Here is a 19,072-nt window from a genome sequence, read left to right as displayed (position 1 = left end):
CCTTCCCTTCCGCCCCGGGCCGCGCTCCGCCTGCGCCGCCCGCCGGCTCGCGGCGGCCCCTCAGGTGTGCGCGGCGGGGTGCGGAGCGGGGCGGCGCTCCCCTCGCCCTCCGGCCCGGCCGCCGCAGCTGCACGGCGGGCCTGTCACGTGGGGCGGAGCGGCGGCGGCGGCGCTGCGGTCTGTCCTCTTCCACCTGCCCCGGAGCGGGGAGCGCGGGCCGGCCATGGGGCTGCGGCGGCGGCGGCAGGCGCCCGCGCTGCTCCCGGTCCCCCGGCCTGCGGGAGCACCGCGGGCTGGCCGCGCCGCCGGCTCTCGCGGCTCGGCGTAGAGACGAGGCGGGCGCGGAGCTGCCGTGGTTCCCCCCGCGCTGAAGGGCAGGCGGCAGCGACCCGCCATGGAGAAGGCAGCGGCCGCGGAGCTCCGGCAGGGCGCGCTGGTGCCGCTCACCGCCATCTGCCTGGGTGAGTGCCGGCCCGGCCGCTCCCCGCGCGGCGGGGCATGTCCGGGCACGGCGAGTGGGGGGGCGCGGGCACCTGCGGCGGGGCTGCCGGGCCCCCTCGTCCGCTACGGGAAGTTACCGGGGGGTGGGTGGCGGGGAGCGGGACGGGACGACGACACACCAAGCCGGGTCGGCGGATCCCCCTCCCGCCCTTGCGCTTTCTAAGGGGGCGGGGGGCGGCGCGGCCGCGGGTCCCGCAGGGCGCCCGCCCGGGTCGCCGTGCCCGGCCGCTCCCCGGCGGCGGGGAGGCCGAGCGGAGTTCTGCCCGGTCCCTGCGGAAACCAGCGTTTTGCCCTTGGCTTTGAAACGGCGACGGCAACCCCGCATAGCGCTTAAAAAAAAAAAAGTTTAGACGTTATCGGTGCCTTCTCCAGACTTTTAACTCTTGTGAGGCGCGATGCGGGCAGCGGCTCCCGGGGCGGTTACGAAACTGCCCGCGGTGCCGCCTCGCCTGCCCGGCGTTCGGTCGCGTTTCTCGCCTGCCTGTCGCTTTTCTGAGTGGCAGGGTGGAAAAGCATTTTTTTTTTTTCCCTCCCCTGTTTCTCTGCCATGTTCTGCTCTTCTCCCTCCCTTCTGCTTGAAGCAATTGCTTTCCGCTGTGCTTCGCAGCAGGTGTTAAGTTATGGCAACGTGATGAAGCCTATTACTGGTTTCCAGTCTGTCAGTCCTTTCTGTCAGGGAAGATGTTTTTCGTTGGGGAGAAGCGTTGACGCCTGTGACTGGAACGAGCGAGCGGAAGGCCCCGCGTATTTAACAGGGGCACGTAGAAATTGGGAGTTATTAAAGCTGACTGCTCCGTTCCTGCGTGCTGCCAAAAGATTCTGATGGAGCAGCGTTGTCGGAAGCACTGCGTGCACTGAGTGGTGCCAGAGCTGCTCTGAACTCTGCTGACGGTTATTAGCTCCTCGAACTAGAATGTGCTAAAACCATAGCTATTTGCTAATAAAGTGGATTAGAGTTCATTTTTACTAATCCCAAATGACAGTTAGTATTCGTTACGTAAATGATCGGAAATGGGTATCTGTGGCCAGACTGCTCGTTCTATTTTTGTAAAAGTGTTTTTTTTAACATCAGTGCTTGCCTAAAAAATGTAGGAAGTTGAAGTTGAAAAGCTGCTCTGGTTACTTCAAATGTATCTATTTTAATTAACGGAAGCGCAATGTAAAAAGCTATCTAAACTACACAACAGTTTGAACATCCGTTCTAGCTAGTACAACTTTTTTTTGCAGAGACTTAAAGGGATGTCAGAGATGTGCACAGCTTGAGGATAACGTCTGCTGCGTTGTTTATTTAAAGTTAGAGAAAGATACAAATTTCTGCCCTATCTCTGAATTCCTTGGGGGTTTTTTTGTGGCCCGGTCAGACCTTTATTAAAGCTTTTGTTATTGAACAGAAATAGCACGGTTATTATTTAAATGACTAATAAGATAGTGACAGATTACATAAACTCCAGAGTTTAAGTGAGAACACGTCTTGTATTTAGCTGTGGGTAATGCCAGGTTGAAAGTTGAGTAGATTTCTGCTTTCTGTGACTTCTAGAATTTCACTGTCTGGCTCTTCTTTTCAGCTGGAATTTATTATTCCTATTCCTTGCACAACTGACAGTAGTGGAAGTTGAGAAACATGAGAGGTGGGAAGCTTGTAAGGTATTCTGCTTCAGTGAACCCATAAGAATATAATGCTGCTGCTTCAACTATTTTTGTACTTTACTTCCTGCTTGTCTGTCCTTTCCTTTCATCCTTATTTTTGGTTCTTTCTTCTCGCCATTCTTTTCTTTCACTTTTTGTTTTCCCGTAGGCTGTATGTGGCGTTTGGTGTCTGTATCAATGCACTGCCACTGACCATTGCTGTATGTGACCTCGTGTGTAAACTGCTGCTCCAAAGACTGGAACTGGGTTTGTTGCAACTGTTCTTTCATGAGGTCATTTTGTTTCTCATTCTTGAGAAATTCTGGAGGACATAGAAAGTTATCAGATAGGAAGTAATCAAAACAGCGAAGCTGATGTCTCTCCTTCTGGCTGTGGGAAAAGCCTGGTAGCTGTCATTTGGTTCAGAGGTACCAGGATGTAAATTTCCCTTTTGATCCAAATAACCGCTTTCCCAGCTGAAAACCTCACCCTGAGAATTATTTAGCAATCCAAATGAATGGTACATTAAGCTTCCTACACGGAGTTCAAGCCAACTGAACCGCTTCTGTTTTTTCTGGCTTTCCCATAACTGCCCAACAGTTAAGAAAAAGAACATCTAGAAAACTTTCTTATACACCCCTAGTCTCTCACCTGTTTTTATTTTGAAAATATTTTGTTTTGACAAGAGACAAGAAAACCAGCAGGGAATGGCTGTTCTTTCTTTTGGACCTCTGACACTTTTGAGAGCTGAGTGCTTCAGAAAATGCTGGTTTACAGTGCTCTTGTGGTTTGATTTGACGGTCTTGAGTGAGACCGAGAGTGAGGAAGACCGATACTGGAAACTGTAAGCTTATTCAGTCGCTGGGGAAAGTACCTGATGTGAAACTTAGCTTTATTTTAAAGAACTGTTCTTGACTGCTGACTTCTTAGTGTGAAAGAGTTTGAAAATGAGAGCAAAAAACTTGCAACAGCAGCCAATAGATGTTTTGCATTTGCAGAGGCAAAAGAGCATTTTGGGGGGTTGTCTTTCTTAGGTATCTGCCAGACCTGGTGTGCAAAGCTGCCTATAACTCTGTCCTTCTGGTAGCAAACTAGGGCTGCCTGTTTAACAGTCCTCAGAAGAAAGTAACGTGGCTCTGAGTTGGTTAATTCCACTCTATCACGCCCCTTGTCTTCATGCTACTTATTTCCATTTAAAGGGCATGGGGGCCCCTCATCAGCCGTGCGAGGGATCCTCTGCTTGGGAGCTCGTGTTCTGTTATGGCCATCGGGAAGATTTGGGTAGGAAACAGGAAAAAAGATTGTAGGATGGTAGTACAGACCTAGATGTTTCCATACAACGTATCTTCAAATGCTCCTTTCAGTTGTGGTGATAATAGTTATGCAGAGTATATTCATGTACTTTCTCTGGAGCAAAACAAATAATTTTCATGAAATTAAATTTGTGACTTAATCACTGGTTAATTTCTTCTCAGTCTTTATGGCTATATTACTATGGTTACAGGAACAGCAGTGCTTTAATACCGTGTGAGAAAATGTTGTGTCGCCATTATTGCTGTGATCCAAGGTTTGTCACAAACGGATGTGCTGCTCTGTCACAGAGCAAGAGTTAACAGAGCCAAGCTGTTTACTGGTACAGGATGGTGGTGTTGCTCCTAGGTGCACTTACTGACCTATCAGAGCAAGCTAGCGCCGTGAAACAAAGGAAATAATTACGTGACACGTTGTTATTATCATATAACAAATGTTACTGTACATTAATTACATAATAAAATCAGTGCTGTTAAGGTCCTTTGAACATCGCGTTAATGCTTATTAACACAAATCTGCAGCTCAGGGCTGTTTCTTAAGCTACAGCATATATACGCTGCCATTCAGTTGCCCTCCTTCCCTTGTGCGTTACTACAATCCTGCAGCCACTTAGAAGGAGCGAGAAGTCGCTGCCCTTGCCCTTGTGGTGGTACCCTGAAGTCCTCTGCGATGGGTTACGCCAGGAGCAGCTGTTCTCTCTGGTTTGCAGGGCCTGGCCTCAGCCTGAGGTCCATAGCAGTCTGTGTGCTTGCCGAAATTGCTGTCTGCATTTAGCTCTTGGAGCTCTGGCTTCAGGAATGAGAAAGTCCAAATTGTGGACATCCAGACATAAGTCAGGGAAGGACTGCTGTAGGCACCTGGGCTGCTGCAGTCTGGTGATAGTTCAGATCCACTACTGACGGAAAACCGTGGCTGGGCTTGAACTGCCAAACTAAGGGATTGTTTTTAGCTTTTCTATTTCCACCCCTTTAGAGGTAGGTACTTTTTTCTTGCACTCGTTTAAGTTATACCAGAAGATGGTCGGGGCAAGGGTCACCGTTTTGTGATGTGTTTGGACGGTGTCGAAGACAATGGGGGCCCATGCTCGTACATGCTACTCTGAGACATAAATACTGTTGTCAGCAGCTTCCCAAGTGACTGTTGGGAACAGGGACGGTTTCTCTTCCTCTCTTCTATTGTTCATTTTTTAATGATGTTTTTTACTAAATGCTTGCCAACAGATTGACTATAATAAGAAGCCAAAGTGAGTGCTTGGGCTGGGATGTTGTAAATTAAGTTTTGTTAACCTTTTAAACCTTTCTAATTCTTTTAAACATTTGTCATTTTATTAATAGGCTGTCTTTGTAGATTGTAGAATACTGCTAAAATGAGAGCAGGTAGTGAAATACACTATAATTGTTAGAGAAGCGCCTTAAAGAATGTATGGGGAGACTAATATGGAACTACATGTTTAACGCTGACCTCTGGAGCAACAATGACACAGGAGAAAATTTTGGCAATAACTACTATTACCAGATCACTCTAATGGTATATACTGTGAAAGGAGACTTCTGAGAAAATGAAGAGTATTTGGAAACTAATTTGTAAGTCAGATGTGTGTTGCAAGCACCACCTCATCCTGTTTTGATTTTACCAGTGGACATTTTTGAAAACTTCATTGCCTTTGATTAGTCAAGGTAATTGTGTTAGCTTTAGCAGTTTATTTTCAAGGTGACATTCACCTGAGAGGAACAAACTTTGCTTTATGCAGAGGAGACATATTTAAAGATAATAATCTCAGTTATTTTCCAGCATTTAAGCAGGTAAAGTGACTAGCTGTGATGATGAATGCTTTAGAGTAATTGTTCTTCTGTCTTCCCCAATTAAAAAAAAACCTGCAGAAGACAACCTAGAATAGATTGGCAGTTGTTTCTTTAGGTAGCGTATTTGACAGAGACTAAACTAACATTGTATGTTGACTTTTTTCGTAGCTACAGTGAAGGATAATAGTTGATTACATGACTTGCCTGTGTAGATAAGCAGAGTTCTTGTCAGAAGACTGCAATGCATTTATATTAACACCCCAGCAAACACCTAGAAATGGTTAACTACTGACTGCCACCCTGTGCCACTGGAACCTGTATCAACATTCTTTTTCTGTCTTTACACAGTGAATCTCTTCCTGACTGGGAAAATAGAAAGTGCTGTTACCTCGTTAGGTAAGACGTACTTTTCTTATTTGTATTTACTGTTCTTTTGGGTTGTTACTGTTTCTTCCCCACGCAAAGAGATCTTTTAACGAAACAGTATGACCTTTGTTTGAGAGAGAGTAACAGTGACATTTTAGGAAGTTTAGGACTTCTAAGTATTCCTGGGGTTATAGACTCCACCAGTGTCACTGTGCTAAGAAAAAATCATAAGCTTGAGGCTAAGGTCATAGTATGTGCTGATACATTCAGGGGAAAACTATGTTTAGGAAATGTGCCTGGGAATATCAAGCCAGGGACAGTGGCCCATTCCTGGGGGAGCTAAAACAAGAATGTTAAAAATGTCTCATGAATGTCAAAGTGGAAATTCAACCAGAATCACAGCACTCAGCGTAATTTCCTTCTCCATAGCATTAATGTGACTTACTGACATTACGGGTACATTGCAATCAGGGCCCTCTTAGTTGTAAGGGCCCTCTTGTGCCTGTCAATCCACAGTCACGTTGGTAGGCATACTTCATGCCCAAAGAGGTTGCAACTTCAGTTAAAAGAAAAACCAAATAAGGGAAACAGGAGGAAAGGAAATGGGAAAACACGAAAATAATTCTAAGGCAGTGGGTTGATTAACATAGGAGCTTGAGCATTCAGGTCAACGTGGGGGTTTGAGAGAAGGTTTAAATTGGGAAAAGGTAGTAATTTTCTGATTAGGTAACTTCCTTAAATTTAGCTTAGGGGAAGTGTGGATGAACCATATAGGACACGTGTTGTTTGCAACATAGTATTTCCATGCTTTCATTGGAAAAAATCCAGAATGTCATCTGTGTCCTAGTCCGTTCTGCCTGGATGGTTCTTTGGCTTTTGATGGAGTTTGCCATCCGTTGGCTGTATGGTATATGAGTTCACAAAGTGTAACTTGAGTAATTACACAGTGGCTGGCCTAGACTGGTGATACTGTCTCGGTCTGAGATATATAATGCTTCATCCAGTTGGCTCTGCTGCCTTCTAATGCTGTTCTTTTGCTAGAAGCAGAGTTGTAACATTTAGCTCTTACTCTTTCAAGTATGCTGAAAACTTCAGAGTACTGTAGCCTTCATGTTTTCTTGTGTTGATATAGTTTGTCTCCTGACAGCGTAACTGGAGCGGGGGAGAAAAATGATCATAAAAGGTCATTGCAATAGTGTGATCCATGTGTAGCTTCTCTTACCTGTGTGTTGGAGGATAACAGGTTAGGATAGTGCAGTCGTAAGGCAGATGACCCTGCCAGGAATCATCTCGCAGGAGATGTTCCTTAGGAGCCCTGCTAAAAGTTGGGAGGAATGCTTGCTGTCCTAAACACGTCCTGACAAAGCAGCTTATTACAGAGTCGATCTCTATGACAAGGTATAGCACGGTTTCTTTTCAGAAAGCAGGTAATAGGAGAAATAATGAGTTCTGGAGAATGCAGGTCAAGCCACCATCTCAGCTGTATTTGTACAACGACTTTAAGCCAGAAAAGCTGCTGCTGCTGACAGGGAGCAGTCCTCCCCCTGAGCCCCCTTTCCCCAGGTTCGCAGTGAGCCAGTTCAGGCTGTTGATCCAACGGAGCGCAAGCTCAGATTTTGTCAGATCAGCAAGTTGAACCCTTGGGCTGTGCCTTTGCTGGTTCTGATATCGGGGGCAGAAGCAGCCTGCTGGAGACTGGATAAAGTGAAGGGGAGCCTTAAGTCCTTTTTTTCTCCTCAGGCGTAAGGGATCTGCATTAAGCAATGTGTGCAAGCCCTCCTTGAGGGAGCATTTGGAGAACTCGGGGAGAGTTTCCTGCTGACCCTGACATAGCTACTGAGGAAGGGTATATTGCCAAGCGTTTGGTTTTGAGCGAAGGTTCCTTGTGACAGGTGCAAACCATCCTTTATCCCAGAGCAGATGGTTGGGATGTGTCCCTTGGGACTGGGGCACACCCCGGGGCATTGCAGAGGAGTGCGAAACTGCAGGATTTATTTTCTTCTAGGATCATCTGAAAATTTATTCCTGCACAGCTTAGTGCCCCCAGCGCTGTCCTCTGGTGGAGCTCGACGTCTGTTCTGTTATAGTCCCTTTTGCAAAAATAGGAGTGATATTATTCATGTAAAGTTTTGGAAACTTTCTTGCGAGTATTTGTGGTGTATTTAACTGGCAGGGGGAATCTACTGCTGTTTACGGTAGAAGAAATCCATTTGATTATTACAGAAAGAGCCTCATTAAGATTTATACCTGCTTGACAGAAACTGTCTGAACTCAAACCTCTTCTAGCATTTGTTTAAAGGTTTTTTTTTTTTAATCTATAAAAGATTCATTATTGTCTGTCTTGAGAATTCTTCTTTTTTTAAAAGCACCATCCCAGTAAGATTTTTCGGTGGGTTGGTTTGCCAGTCCAGGGATTGGTATTCCCTTATGTTTCTTCAGTAATCCTAAATGTGGAAAATGTAAGCCGTTTGGGGCTTTTAGTAAATTGGGTTTTCACTTTTCTTCTGGCTTTGTGCAGAAAGGCTGCAGAAAAAGAGTTGCAGAACAATTGTTGAAAAAATGTTGTCACCACTCTTCTCGTGTTGTCGCTGATGATAAGGCCTTCAGAATCCAGGACTGTACCTTTCTATTTAGAGACTTCCCTTTCCTTTAGATGTTTTGGCAATTTGAAAACGCTTTTGTTTATTTTCCTTAAGGAATCACACTGTCATGCTGAAGCCCAACTTAATAACACAGTACTTATGCATGTATGTGATTCTGCGAACTTCATGGCCAGGAGCTGAGGAGGGAAGTGGGGCCCCTTTATTGACACTGAAACGCCAACAGTATGAAATTGTGCCCTTGTGTGGTTTTTCTGTTTTGTTGCCAGCACTGAAGGCTTTGTTTAGTACAGGTTTTTCTTTCAAAATGTATGTAGGTGAAAGAACAGCTGCTGAAAGCAGTGCTTGGATACTTCACCTTGTCTGCCACACAGTAGTCAGTGCACAAGGAGTAAAGAGGCAGATGACTGGTTAGGAAGGAGATCTATTGATTTATTGCAAATACCGTAGTAATGAGCATTGATGGGAAGTGAAAGGCATCAGAAGCATCAGGCAAATAAGTGAGGTTTGGGTAAACACAGTAGTAGTTTTGGGGGGTGGATGGGTGTGTGTCCCCTGTTTGCTCCAGTAGGTTTAGGGGACTGTGGATATATCCTTAAAATAGCGTAATTATGTTTGGGCAATATGGATTCAGATTAGTGGTCCGTTCGAATCGGGAGCCTTTGTAAAAGCAAAGCAGTTGTCCTTTTAATTTTGAGTAGGGCAAGTCTGAAATGGTTGTTGTGTGTCAGAGGGGTAAAGCTATGGGACAATATTGAGCAACAACGACCATTGCCAGATGAACTGCCCAAAATGGCATATAGTGTCAGTGCAGCCCTTACCTTGCTTATGTCCTTAGATTTTTACAGCTACAATTCTTCTGTTAAAATGGAAAATCTTTTTCTTTTGTCCGTTCTTCTTTCCATGTCCCATGTTCGTAGCAGATGTGCAGTGTTAATAAGAAAAAGCATTTCTCACTGAGAACCTGAACTGTCACGTTACATCAGATCCACTGCTTACAAGTTAGGAAACTATACATTATTGCAAAAGAAAAAATGCTAGTGATCTTACCTCAAAAAAAGCTGGGATACTACAAATAACTATTGCTCAGGATCTTTGTAAATACTTCCTAAAACTGAGAAACAAGTATTTGGGAGAATAAAAGCTCTGCTTAACCGCACTAATGAATGTGTGAGTGGAAGTGCTCATGCGGAGTCACCAGCATGTCAATGGGGCTTCCTCAGAATGGAAACTAAAATAAGCTTTGTGTAATTATGATTCTGTTCTGTGTGCTAATGCATAGACTATGAATAAGGGATATTAATCCAGAACAGTATTTGGTACAAGGACAACAGAAATATTTGCAGAACTGTTGCTGGAAGCCTCTGGATAGTGCTGTCTGGTGTATTTGCTCTTTCTGCTTTGTGCATTCTGTTTCCTTCCCATTGAGAAGTTTTCGTAATCTGGCAGTTACAAAATGCAGTCTTTCCAGCTCCTTTTAAGTGGTTGCTAGCTCTAGGTCCTCTTATGCTGCTCTGATATGTTGATGCAGTGACAAGTGTGTGGAGGAGCACATTTATAGACCTAAACAAACTGAGAACTAGAGTTGAAAAGTCCCGTGGACCTTAGATTTGCTTTTATAATTCCGTAATTGAATCTGCATCTCAGTATTTTGCCAGCATGTAGCGTGGAGCCTCTCTGGTTTTAGAAATGTGATAACAAAGATGTTCTTGTTTTTCGTAACTGCTTTACTGCAAAATATTTGTTTGGAAAATAGATGTTTTCATGTATTTGTGTATTCTGTATGCTTTTGTGGCCTTTTAAACTAGTAGGAATTATATGCATACGTTTCAGTGGAATGCCCTGCTTGGAGAGTAAAAATAATGGCTTTTTATATGTTTTGCCTCAGGTAAGTTACTCACCTCATGCTTTTTATATTCCTGTGGTTCTCACTTCAAAAGTGCTTACTGTGAACAAACAGAATAGTGCCAGGCACAGATTTACTGGTGGGGGAATACTGCAGCCTGGCCCCAGACCCAGCCAGGAGCTCTGCAGGCAGCCCTGCCACCTGACTTGATTGCAGCCAGGCAGCTTTGCTGGCACATCTTCACCCCGTCCCTCCAGTGCAGCTTAGTCTGATCCTGACTGTGAATTGAAAATGATGCATTTATGTAGCTGAATTTCAAGCAATACTGTAAATCTGTGATTTATAACACAGTATATTTGGACACGTATGCGTATGAGGAAACTTGAGGTATAGGCAACCTTTTTTTTCCTTGCCACCTTTTTAAGCTACGAGAAAGTAAGCTTCTGTCAAAAATTGGAATATTCAGCTGCAATCCACAAGTCATGCTCTAGATAGTCATTTGGTTTAAAAATAGTTTTAAAAATATTTTTGGAGAATGTTCAGAATAGCTATTGCATTACACAGAATTTCCCCACTTGTAGTCTGCTGAGACTACGTTTTCCCATCAGAACAGCTTTCCCACTTGTCCTTGGAACATTTCACTTTCATTTTTGAATTGCTTAATTACAAATTGTAAGTATTTGATGTAGCCTTAAGTGGCCTGCTGTTTTCCATAGGAAGATCTGAAAGTGCTTTGAAAATATTGAACTTTATTTAACCCTGTTTGCTCCTTTCCCTGTCTGGAAAATTTCTGCTACCTATGGGAGTTCAGAAGGAATTTAGAGTACTTAGTAATGTTCAATGAAAACATTTGACATCGGAGTCCAGTTTACTTTTTTCTTTCTTGTTGGAGATTTTTTTTAACCATTACAAACTCTTCAGGTCTGTCATATGGTTAGGAGAATAAACAACATGTCCAGGAACATGTTACAACAAAATGAGCTTCTAGATCCTTTACACTGAATATGGAACTTCTTCAGTTGCTGGGTGACGTACCCAGGCTTTGGGAAGCTGGTAAGAAGGATTTCTGTATTACATCCTCTTGGCAGATCCATGCAGTAATATTGATTGTAGCCTTTGGTAGATTCATACAAGGTTATTGATTGATCCTGCATTGAAATGCAGGTTATGCTTACCTACACTTACGAGTGGGTGTCTTAATTAAAAACCGGGGCAGGGAAGAAAGCAGTAAGAGGATAAAACTGTTGACTCGTGTTTGTCTGCAATCCCCAGAAATTGATGAAAGCTCTTGTAGCTAATGTGAATTGTTGATTAGGCAAAGCATTAACAATAACATTTTTTTCCCCCTTATTAACAGCTGCTTGCAGTGGAGAACTGGAACAGCACACAGAGAGACGGGGAGTCATCTGTAGTCCTTCTTGGCCATTGAACTATCCTCCAGCTGTAAACTGCAGCTGGTACATTCAAGGAGATCGTGGAGACATGATAACAATTAGGTACGGTTTGATACTCTGTGGAGATAAAGGATTGCTTTGCTGAAATGAAAAAAAATGCGAGTTCTTATCTGATATACCAGTATGAGGCTGTTTGTTAGAGCTACTGAACGGTCAAAGGAAGCTGATTACGCTGGAGCATGTCTGCAGGTTGGGCACCTCTCTCATTTTAGAAATGTTCCACTGTGTCTTGTTTCTGTAGGCTACTTCTGACATCCATTATTACATATGCAAGTCACTTGTAGTCTTTTAATATATTTATCTTCACAACACCTGTGTGAGATTTCATCCACCTCTGATAGATGAGGAGGTGGGAAACAGCGATATATTTACTCACACTAAATAGTCCCCCTTCTCTTCATTGCTTATAAATAGGAATAGGTGAAGGCTATAAAACCTGGAACAGCCTCAGTGGGATACATAAAATTCTTAGAGCAAAAATGGCTTTTCCTGTAATGCCTTGAAATGGTGCTATGTTTAATTGACAGTTGAAGATAATAATTGCTTATTGTTACTTGTTAACCAAAAGACACATGCTTTTCTGCTTAATACTTATTTCCAACAGAATTAAATAATAGTTAGCATTTGTGGCACAACTTCTGCTCATTCTATAAAAATACTATTCAGAAAAGACTAGAATTTATTACAAATGGTTTGTTAAGAATGTTTAGGCTATAATATCAGCATATTGTGAATGTGCTTAATTTCTCTGGGCTAATTGTAGTGTCCTTCTTAAACCAAGAATTTCTTATTTAAAAAAAGGAAAAAAAAAAAAAGCAAACCTAGGAAAGGGGTTTTTGTTTGGTTTTTAGTACTGTTGTATTTAACACCATCTGCTCATTCTTTGCTCAGCTGCTTAAAAGGACTGCAAAACTCTTCAACTGCAGATGCTCAGCAATTAAAAACAAATCTGCCACAGATGGAATAATAGGAGGGCTCCACCATCCGTAGTTCAAAATAGGAACTACTCATCAAAAGTAAGGAAGTAGATACCTGCCAGCATTTGAGATCCATAAATAGAAACACGCTTTTAAACCCCATTAAATTGTACTGGACTTGGGGAATTTGTTTCAAAGCAGAGATTGTTGGAAACTCTGAGGAAGCATATAAATGAGACACAGGAGTTGGCTCTGGAGAATAGTACTGCAATTTATGCTATGAAAACGTCTCAGAGCTCCCAGTTAGAATTAGGATTCTCTTCTGCAAGTAAGAGTGTAACAGAGGCTAAAGAAATAAAGGAAAGTAGGATGAGGAAACTGGTAATAATGTGCATATACAGTTTACATGTGTGCATAGCAATATGATTTGAAAGATTTCTTCTTAATGGGTTTGTTTTCTCTCACTGCCATATCCTGCCCTTCTATGCACATGCAAACAATGGGAGCTATGTGTTTACATCCTAGGGAGTAGTGTTGTGATGTTACATTTCTGACTATAAATGTGCTTGGAATGACTCACTCCAGTGTGTGAAATGCAAAATGTTACAGCATCGGAGGATTTCTTTAGAAGGTTGTAACCCTCGGAATGCCAAGGACGTAAAAGAAGCAGCTGACTTGCCTAGGCTAGCATGATATAGGCAAACTGGGAAAGAGGGTTCAAATACAAACATTTTTTCCTCTTAACAGTTGGGTATGCTTCTTGTCCTAACAGTGTGCTGATAAGGGCATAAAAGAGTAGCTTTTTAAATTTTCCTAGGAAAATCAAACACAGTTCTTGTGATAACATCTGGATTTTGAAAGGTTTAAAAAAAAAAACCCACCTCCTTTATGTTACGTTATGCTGAATGCATTTCCTTTGATCTTGAATTCTCATTGACAGTAAGACAGCAATGTTATATAAGCATCATATTTGAGATACAGCAGGAGTCATTAAGGGGTAAAATTGCAATTGAACGTAGTTTTGATTTCTAAAACATTTGCAGTCGGTAGTCATTTTTTATAAACCTATTATTCAGCAGCTTTCAATAGAACAGTGCCCAGATCTACATGTGGATGTAAGATGCTGGCTCCTGTGGGCATGTCCTTTAGAAGCTTTGTCTTAATATCTACCTTTCATGCGTGTGTACTGATTTTCTTCATATCCTCACATTTCCATGCTTATTGTTTTGCTTTATAGTTTACTTCTTAGAAATCCTTGGGGGACACTTCACAAGAACAGAAAATACATATTCTTTGTGCTTACACCTCTCTGCTAATGATGCACGTTTCAATACTTTCTTCCAAGATTGTGTGTCTGATGGAATGGTGCTGTTGAGACCTGGGAACAAGTGTGTAGCTACCGTTTTCCAGGACTATGTTGTGTCACTTTAGATTCAGGTAATCAGTCTGTTAGTTATTGTTTTGGAAACTACTTGATTTTTCCTCCCATTTTCTCTATTTTTATGCCTGTTTTCACAGAAGACTACATAAAAATCCTGTAAGATCAGGTAAAGATGTCATATGCAGTAACTGCCTTTGTACCATCCTTTACAGGCTTTATATGTGTATGTTTCCTCATATCTGAGAAAAAGATCAAAATTGGTTTTGTTTAGCAGTTGCTGTTACTTGATGGTTGTAATTAACCTGATGTGGGCAGAGTATAAATGCATTGCGTCTTATTACAGGAATTTATGGGACTGAGAGTAAAATGTTCTCCATGTTCAGAACTCAAGAGTATTGAAAAGTGATCTACTTGGTGATCCACTCAAGCTGCCTCTTATTAATTGAGGCGGGGGGGGATCACCTTCATTGGCTTTCACTTCAGTGATTCATGTCACTGGCTTTGAAAAAAGAAATTTTCAGATACCATCTGAGTTTCAATTTCTGAGTAAAACTGAGGCCTGGTCATGTAAAGGCTTGCTGTCTGTAATTGTATGAAGAATTACAGAGACTGCTTCATAGTCTCTTTACCAAATTCACAGTGTTTCAGAACTTGATGTTAATTGAAAAAAACTCATAATAGCCATTTATTCCATTTGTGCTCAGCTTTTGAAAACACAGCCGCCATGTCTCTTGCCTAAGGTTACACAGTTAGCTGGTGCTTGGGAGCTGGGAGTAGAATAGAGCTTTCCTGACTTCCAGATCCTTGTGCTTTAGTGGTTAAGCAGAAGTTTTTAATGAGTCAATTAAGTCATCAGTTGTTCACAGTCTGCACTTGCTGTGAGAGGTTGGCAAATAGAAGTAACTTTTCTTGCTTAATTGGCTGGTCTGTTTTATTTTGGGACTGTGCTCTACTGATCTACCCATAATATTTATTCTCCCATTTTTTAATGAGTTTAGAGGGCCAAATTGGACATTTTTTTTTTTTTTTTTATTTATTTACTAATTACTTTCATTCAGATTTTACATCTGCTGGGTGTCCAACAGTGTACGCTTTTTTGGTTCATTTTCCTGAGCATCCCATGTTTGTCCTTTTCCAGTTCAGAATGCTTTTTTTTTTTGCTTTAATCTGTAGTTGCTCGTGCTTAAATTACTAAGAGGATTGTAGGGAATTCCCTACATTATTTATAGAAGTACTTTTTTTTTCTAGCTGCTACTGCTCCTTTCAGTGCAGATGGCAAAAAGCTTAGCTCTGCTAAGCGTTAATTTTGCAGGTAGCACATTTTTTTCATATTTTCAGAGTGTAAATGAGTATTTCTGATAAGCTGGTTTAATGAAGTTCGTTCCAGCAACATAAAAATACTTGACAGTTAATAGGAAAATATCATTGTAGGCTACTGTTGCTTCGCTTGAGTAATTTTACAGGCAAGATCTGATATATGGCTGATCCCGTAATTTTCTGTAAGCTCCTGGAGTCCTGCTCAGTGTAGGAGGTAACCTTTTTTCAGTATCATACCACTGAAAGAAAAATCAGATGATTTTACGTATTTCTGCAGAATTCTGTAAAAACAGATTTAGTGCTGTATTTGTCAGTTCACGTTGAGTTGTTCTGATTCTCAGAATTTGAATGCTTCCAGTGTTTAACAGACTATTAAACTCTTGTACTTTTGTATACAATTAGGTTTTTTTAAAAGGAATTAGCTGTGGGAGAGATGTTCCAAAAGCAAGGTAACTGGAGTTAGTGCTTTTGAATAGCATCTTTCAGAAGAAAGAAAACCTGCAAAATTTGGTCCGATAATTTTGATCTTTTACACCAGTCTCCTCCTCTATTCCTGTATTGTGTTGGAGATCCACAGGTAACAGTGAGAACAGCCTAAGGGCCAAAGCATTTTAAAGGATGTTCTGTGTTTTAGTGATGGATGTTGTACTTTGTTAATATTGCAGTTCTAAGTACTCGAAACACCATCGTTTGATTCCTGCAGTATTGTGCTTGAGTGCTCCTCCTCTCCCTGCCCTCTGAACTTGGGCTGTGTGCTCTGGTTGTGGAGAGGAAAAAAGCCTGGAGGAAAGCTGGGTTCTCCTTCCCTTTGTTGTCCAGCACTGAGATGCCAGAGCAGAGGAGTGTTGCCCTATAAGTGAAGCTTGTGGGTGAAGGGGGATATTTGCATCCCAAGGAGCAGCTGCAGTGCGGTGGGGAAGGCTGTATTTGAGGGGTGCAAAGGCTGGAGTTTAGTGCCACTGTGCACTGCAGCTTGCCTGGTAGGATGGACCTCTGGGTCCACGTCCCGCTCTTTCAGACCCATCGGAGTGGTTTGCTGGAGTGGATTAGTGGCCGAACAGACCAGCAGCCTCTGTTCCTTCTCTCGCTTTTCCTCCCAAACCTTGTGCTTCCCTGCCCAAGATGTTTAAAAATGCCGCAGTACTGACTGGTGCGGCGTGAGGTGTGGATGACATTGTCTATTAGTACTCTCTGTTTCAGTACAACTTGATGCTGTTTCTTGTTTTAATCACAGAAAATGATGTGGGTTTTGGATACAAAGGGCCTGAGACCTCCCTCAAGAACCGTATCTACAGACTTCATTCGGTACTTTTCCAAAGACTATAAGATGTTTGTACAGTCCTACAAGCAGTAGGAGCACAAGACTTCGTCCCTTATTTCCACTGTATACCCTCAATCATTCAACCATTGGGCTAATCCTTTTGACAGAAGAATTTGCATTCCAGTTTGAGAAAGTTCAACTGAATAAGTAAATGTCTCTGCGCTCTATTTTGTGGGTAGAGGATTAAATTATTCTTCAGAAGACTGTAACAACAGCAGCACTAGATCTAATTACAGATTATGAAAGAAATGAAGTAGCAGAGGTTGAACGCACTATTCAGGACTCTTAGGTAAAATAAATCAGTGGGCTATTTAATGTCAGATTAGTGTGGCAGAAACTTCTGACACAAAACCTTGTTGTTGCTAATGCGTTATAAAGTGAAAACCAATTATATATATTTATACGTGCACATGTATGTATTCATGTTGTTTTGTATTTCTTTACAAAGGAGGGTTTTTTGTGTTGAGATTTGTTGATGGCTCGTTCAAATATATCATGCTTTTGGTCTTGAGTAAAATCACCATCAATTTAAATGGGGCAAAATTTGCTTCCAGTGGAGACAATATAACTTAAAAGGATGCTGGAGTGGAGTGACAATGCCTTAGTCAAAGCAAAATTTGTTCAAAATATGTCTGTTGTTTAGTTTGCATGAGGTAGAATATAATTGCTTTGACTTTGCTTTTGCCCTTAGAAGAAGAAATTTTATAACTGCTATGGTATCTATTACATATTTTCAGAGAAATTGTGTTTATTCAATGGTGTTTGAACCTCCTAGGCAACTGTGACTAAGATGCTTATTGGCTTTTAAAAAGAGTACATTCTTGTGACTATTCTGTATTGCCTTTTTTCGAATACCAAGGCATTTGTTTCAGTAGCTGTGCGTCCCTGAGAGGCATGGTGTTTTCAGGGAGGCTGTTAAAGATTATACTTCCTTGCAAGTCTATTCTGCCTCGTCGCCCTTGTACTCAGTTGGTTTTGTGGTCAAAGCTTGGATTTCGTAGTGGAGAAGTGTGGGATTCTGCTCTGAATCTATTTCAGATCCACAACTAATACTCGAAAATCAGTTATCGTCTGTATGCCTGTGCTTCTGCTTTGGAAGGTGGGACTAAAGTTTCTTCTTCTTCCACACCCTTTATGATAAACTAAAAAAAGCCCTTTATTAGGAATGTACAATACTACATTCTCAAGGTGTAAGTAGAAGATATTGTTGATTATACACAAATGCAGGCTCTCCAGAGGTATTGCTATCATCTGCAAAAGAGTTTGTAAACAAGGCATGTGCATGTAGCTGACTTTTCTGTACTCTTCTTTTGTATGAATCTTAAAAGTGTTAAACCTTTTCTTTTCTCCGCCCCGAAAGAAATGCATTTTAATGTAAGGTGCAGACAGCTTATTATACAGGCAAATTCTCCCCTGGGTGTGTGCAGTCTGCGTTGTGTAACAACACTATGGGTGAATTATTTACCTGATAGACAAAAGTAGCTCTTTTCAGCAGTGGGGAAAATGAGTGGATGTGGGACTTGGCTGGAGTGCTGGGAACTGGGTAGGGTAGGAGAACAAATTGTTTAGCTCTTTAAGGTTGATCCTGGTACATCTAAAATAACTATAGCAGTAAGAGATCAAAAGATTTAGTAAATGATCTTGTTTGTATAGCAGAAGCAGAAGTTTTCTAGTCATTCCCCCCACCCCTTCCCAGTTCTGAGTTTCCATTTCTTGATTTAGTGACTGTTCCCTTTTCTTAAAAATTTTTGTTGTTGGGCAGATAGGTATTTCTAATACTTATCCAAAAAGTCTTGATGACAAGAAAACCCTACAAACAATCCTGCAAGTAGATGATAGAAACCCTTGTTGATGTCTGGTGCCAAAATGAGTTACAGAGAGCAAAACCAGTGTGGTAGCTGAGCAATGCTGTCTCACATCTCTTGCAACAGACATTACGTGGGTGCCCACAGTTTCACTGATGCTTTGTATAATTCCTTTTCATGCTGTAGTGCCTGTTCATACACTTCCTTAGTCATTAAAAAGTTTTTTGCGGAACACCTGGGACAGATACTCTTTAGTTTTCCTTTGCATGGCTGAATACTTAAATCTTTTCATTCTGACTGCACAGTCATCTAAAACTTCTTTGCAAAATATGCTGGTTTCAGAAGCTTGATGAGATCGCTTATAGCAAAGAGTTAGGTGGTGTGGGAATATTTCTTCCCAGCTGGGAAGACTCATAGAGCGTGGTGGGAGAAAAAGAGTTAGAAAAGAGGAAGGACATATTTCTGGGTGGATTGTCCTTGCCTGCACATATGTTGTTGGACATCTCTTAATTTCCATTTTAACTTAACACTTTCAGTGCTCTCTTCTCATTCTCTTGCTGATAATTTTTTTTTTGAGCGTTATTAAGCCAGTACGTTTGGTAGAACCTACAGGTGTGTGTAGGCTGGGTCTCCCGCTTAAATGAATTGGCTAGTTTATGTATTTGCTGCTTTTTCCCTTTCACCTTCAAACAGCAAGATCTGGCAGGCATTGACAGCTTTTTGTAAATACACAGTGATACCAGAAAATTATCTTTCAGTTTATCTTTTTCAAAGAATTCTTCTTTTATTCTTTGTGGAAGGAGGTCTGTATTTCGTAGCAGCTTT

At 41.9% G+C, this 19,072-nt stretch overlaps 1 protein-coding gene across 2 annotated transcripts in view; it reads left to right on the top strand.

Annotated features, from left to right (window-relative positions):
- Positions 1–312: 312 nt before the first annotated feature.
- LRP3 (LDL receptor related protein 3) overlaps positions 313–19,072 on the top strand; it is a 28,730-nt gene continuing 9,970 nt past the window's right edge. The window contains exons 1-3 of one of the 2 annotated variants that reach the window (XM_076349153.1): positions 313–461; positions 5,589–5,636; positions 11,410–11,548. In XM_076349153.1, the coding sequence (XP_076205268.1) occupies positions 395–461; positions 5,589–5,636; positions 11,410–11,548 (254 nt within the window). In that variant the 5' untranslated portion in view covers positions 313–394. Of the gene's footprint in view, positions 462–1,830; positions 2,130–5,588; positions 5,637–11,409; positions 11,549–19,072 lie in introns of those variants that run through there. The other variant, XM_076349154.1, reaches the window with a different exon arrangement.

The sequence above is a fragment of the Aptenodytes patagonicus genome, chromosome 11 (genome assembly GCF_965638725.1).
Source record: "Aptenodytes patagonicus chromosome 11, bAptPat1.pri.cur, whole genome shotgun sequence".
NCBI classification, from domain to species: domain Eukaryota; kingdom Metazoa; phylum Chordata; class Aves; order Sphenisciformes; family Spheniscidae; genus Aptenodytes; species Aptenodytes patagonicus.
Note: the sequence above shows the minus strand (reverse complement) of the source record. Positions and strands in the feature narration are given on the sequence as shown.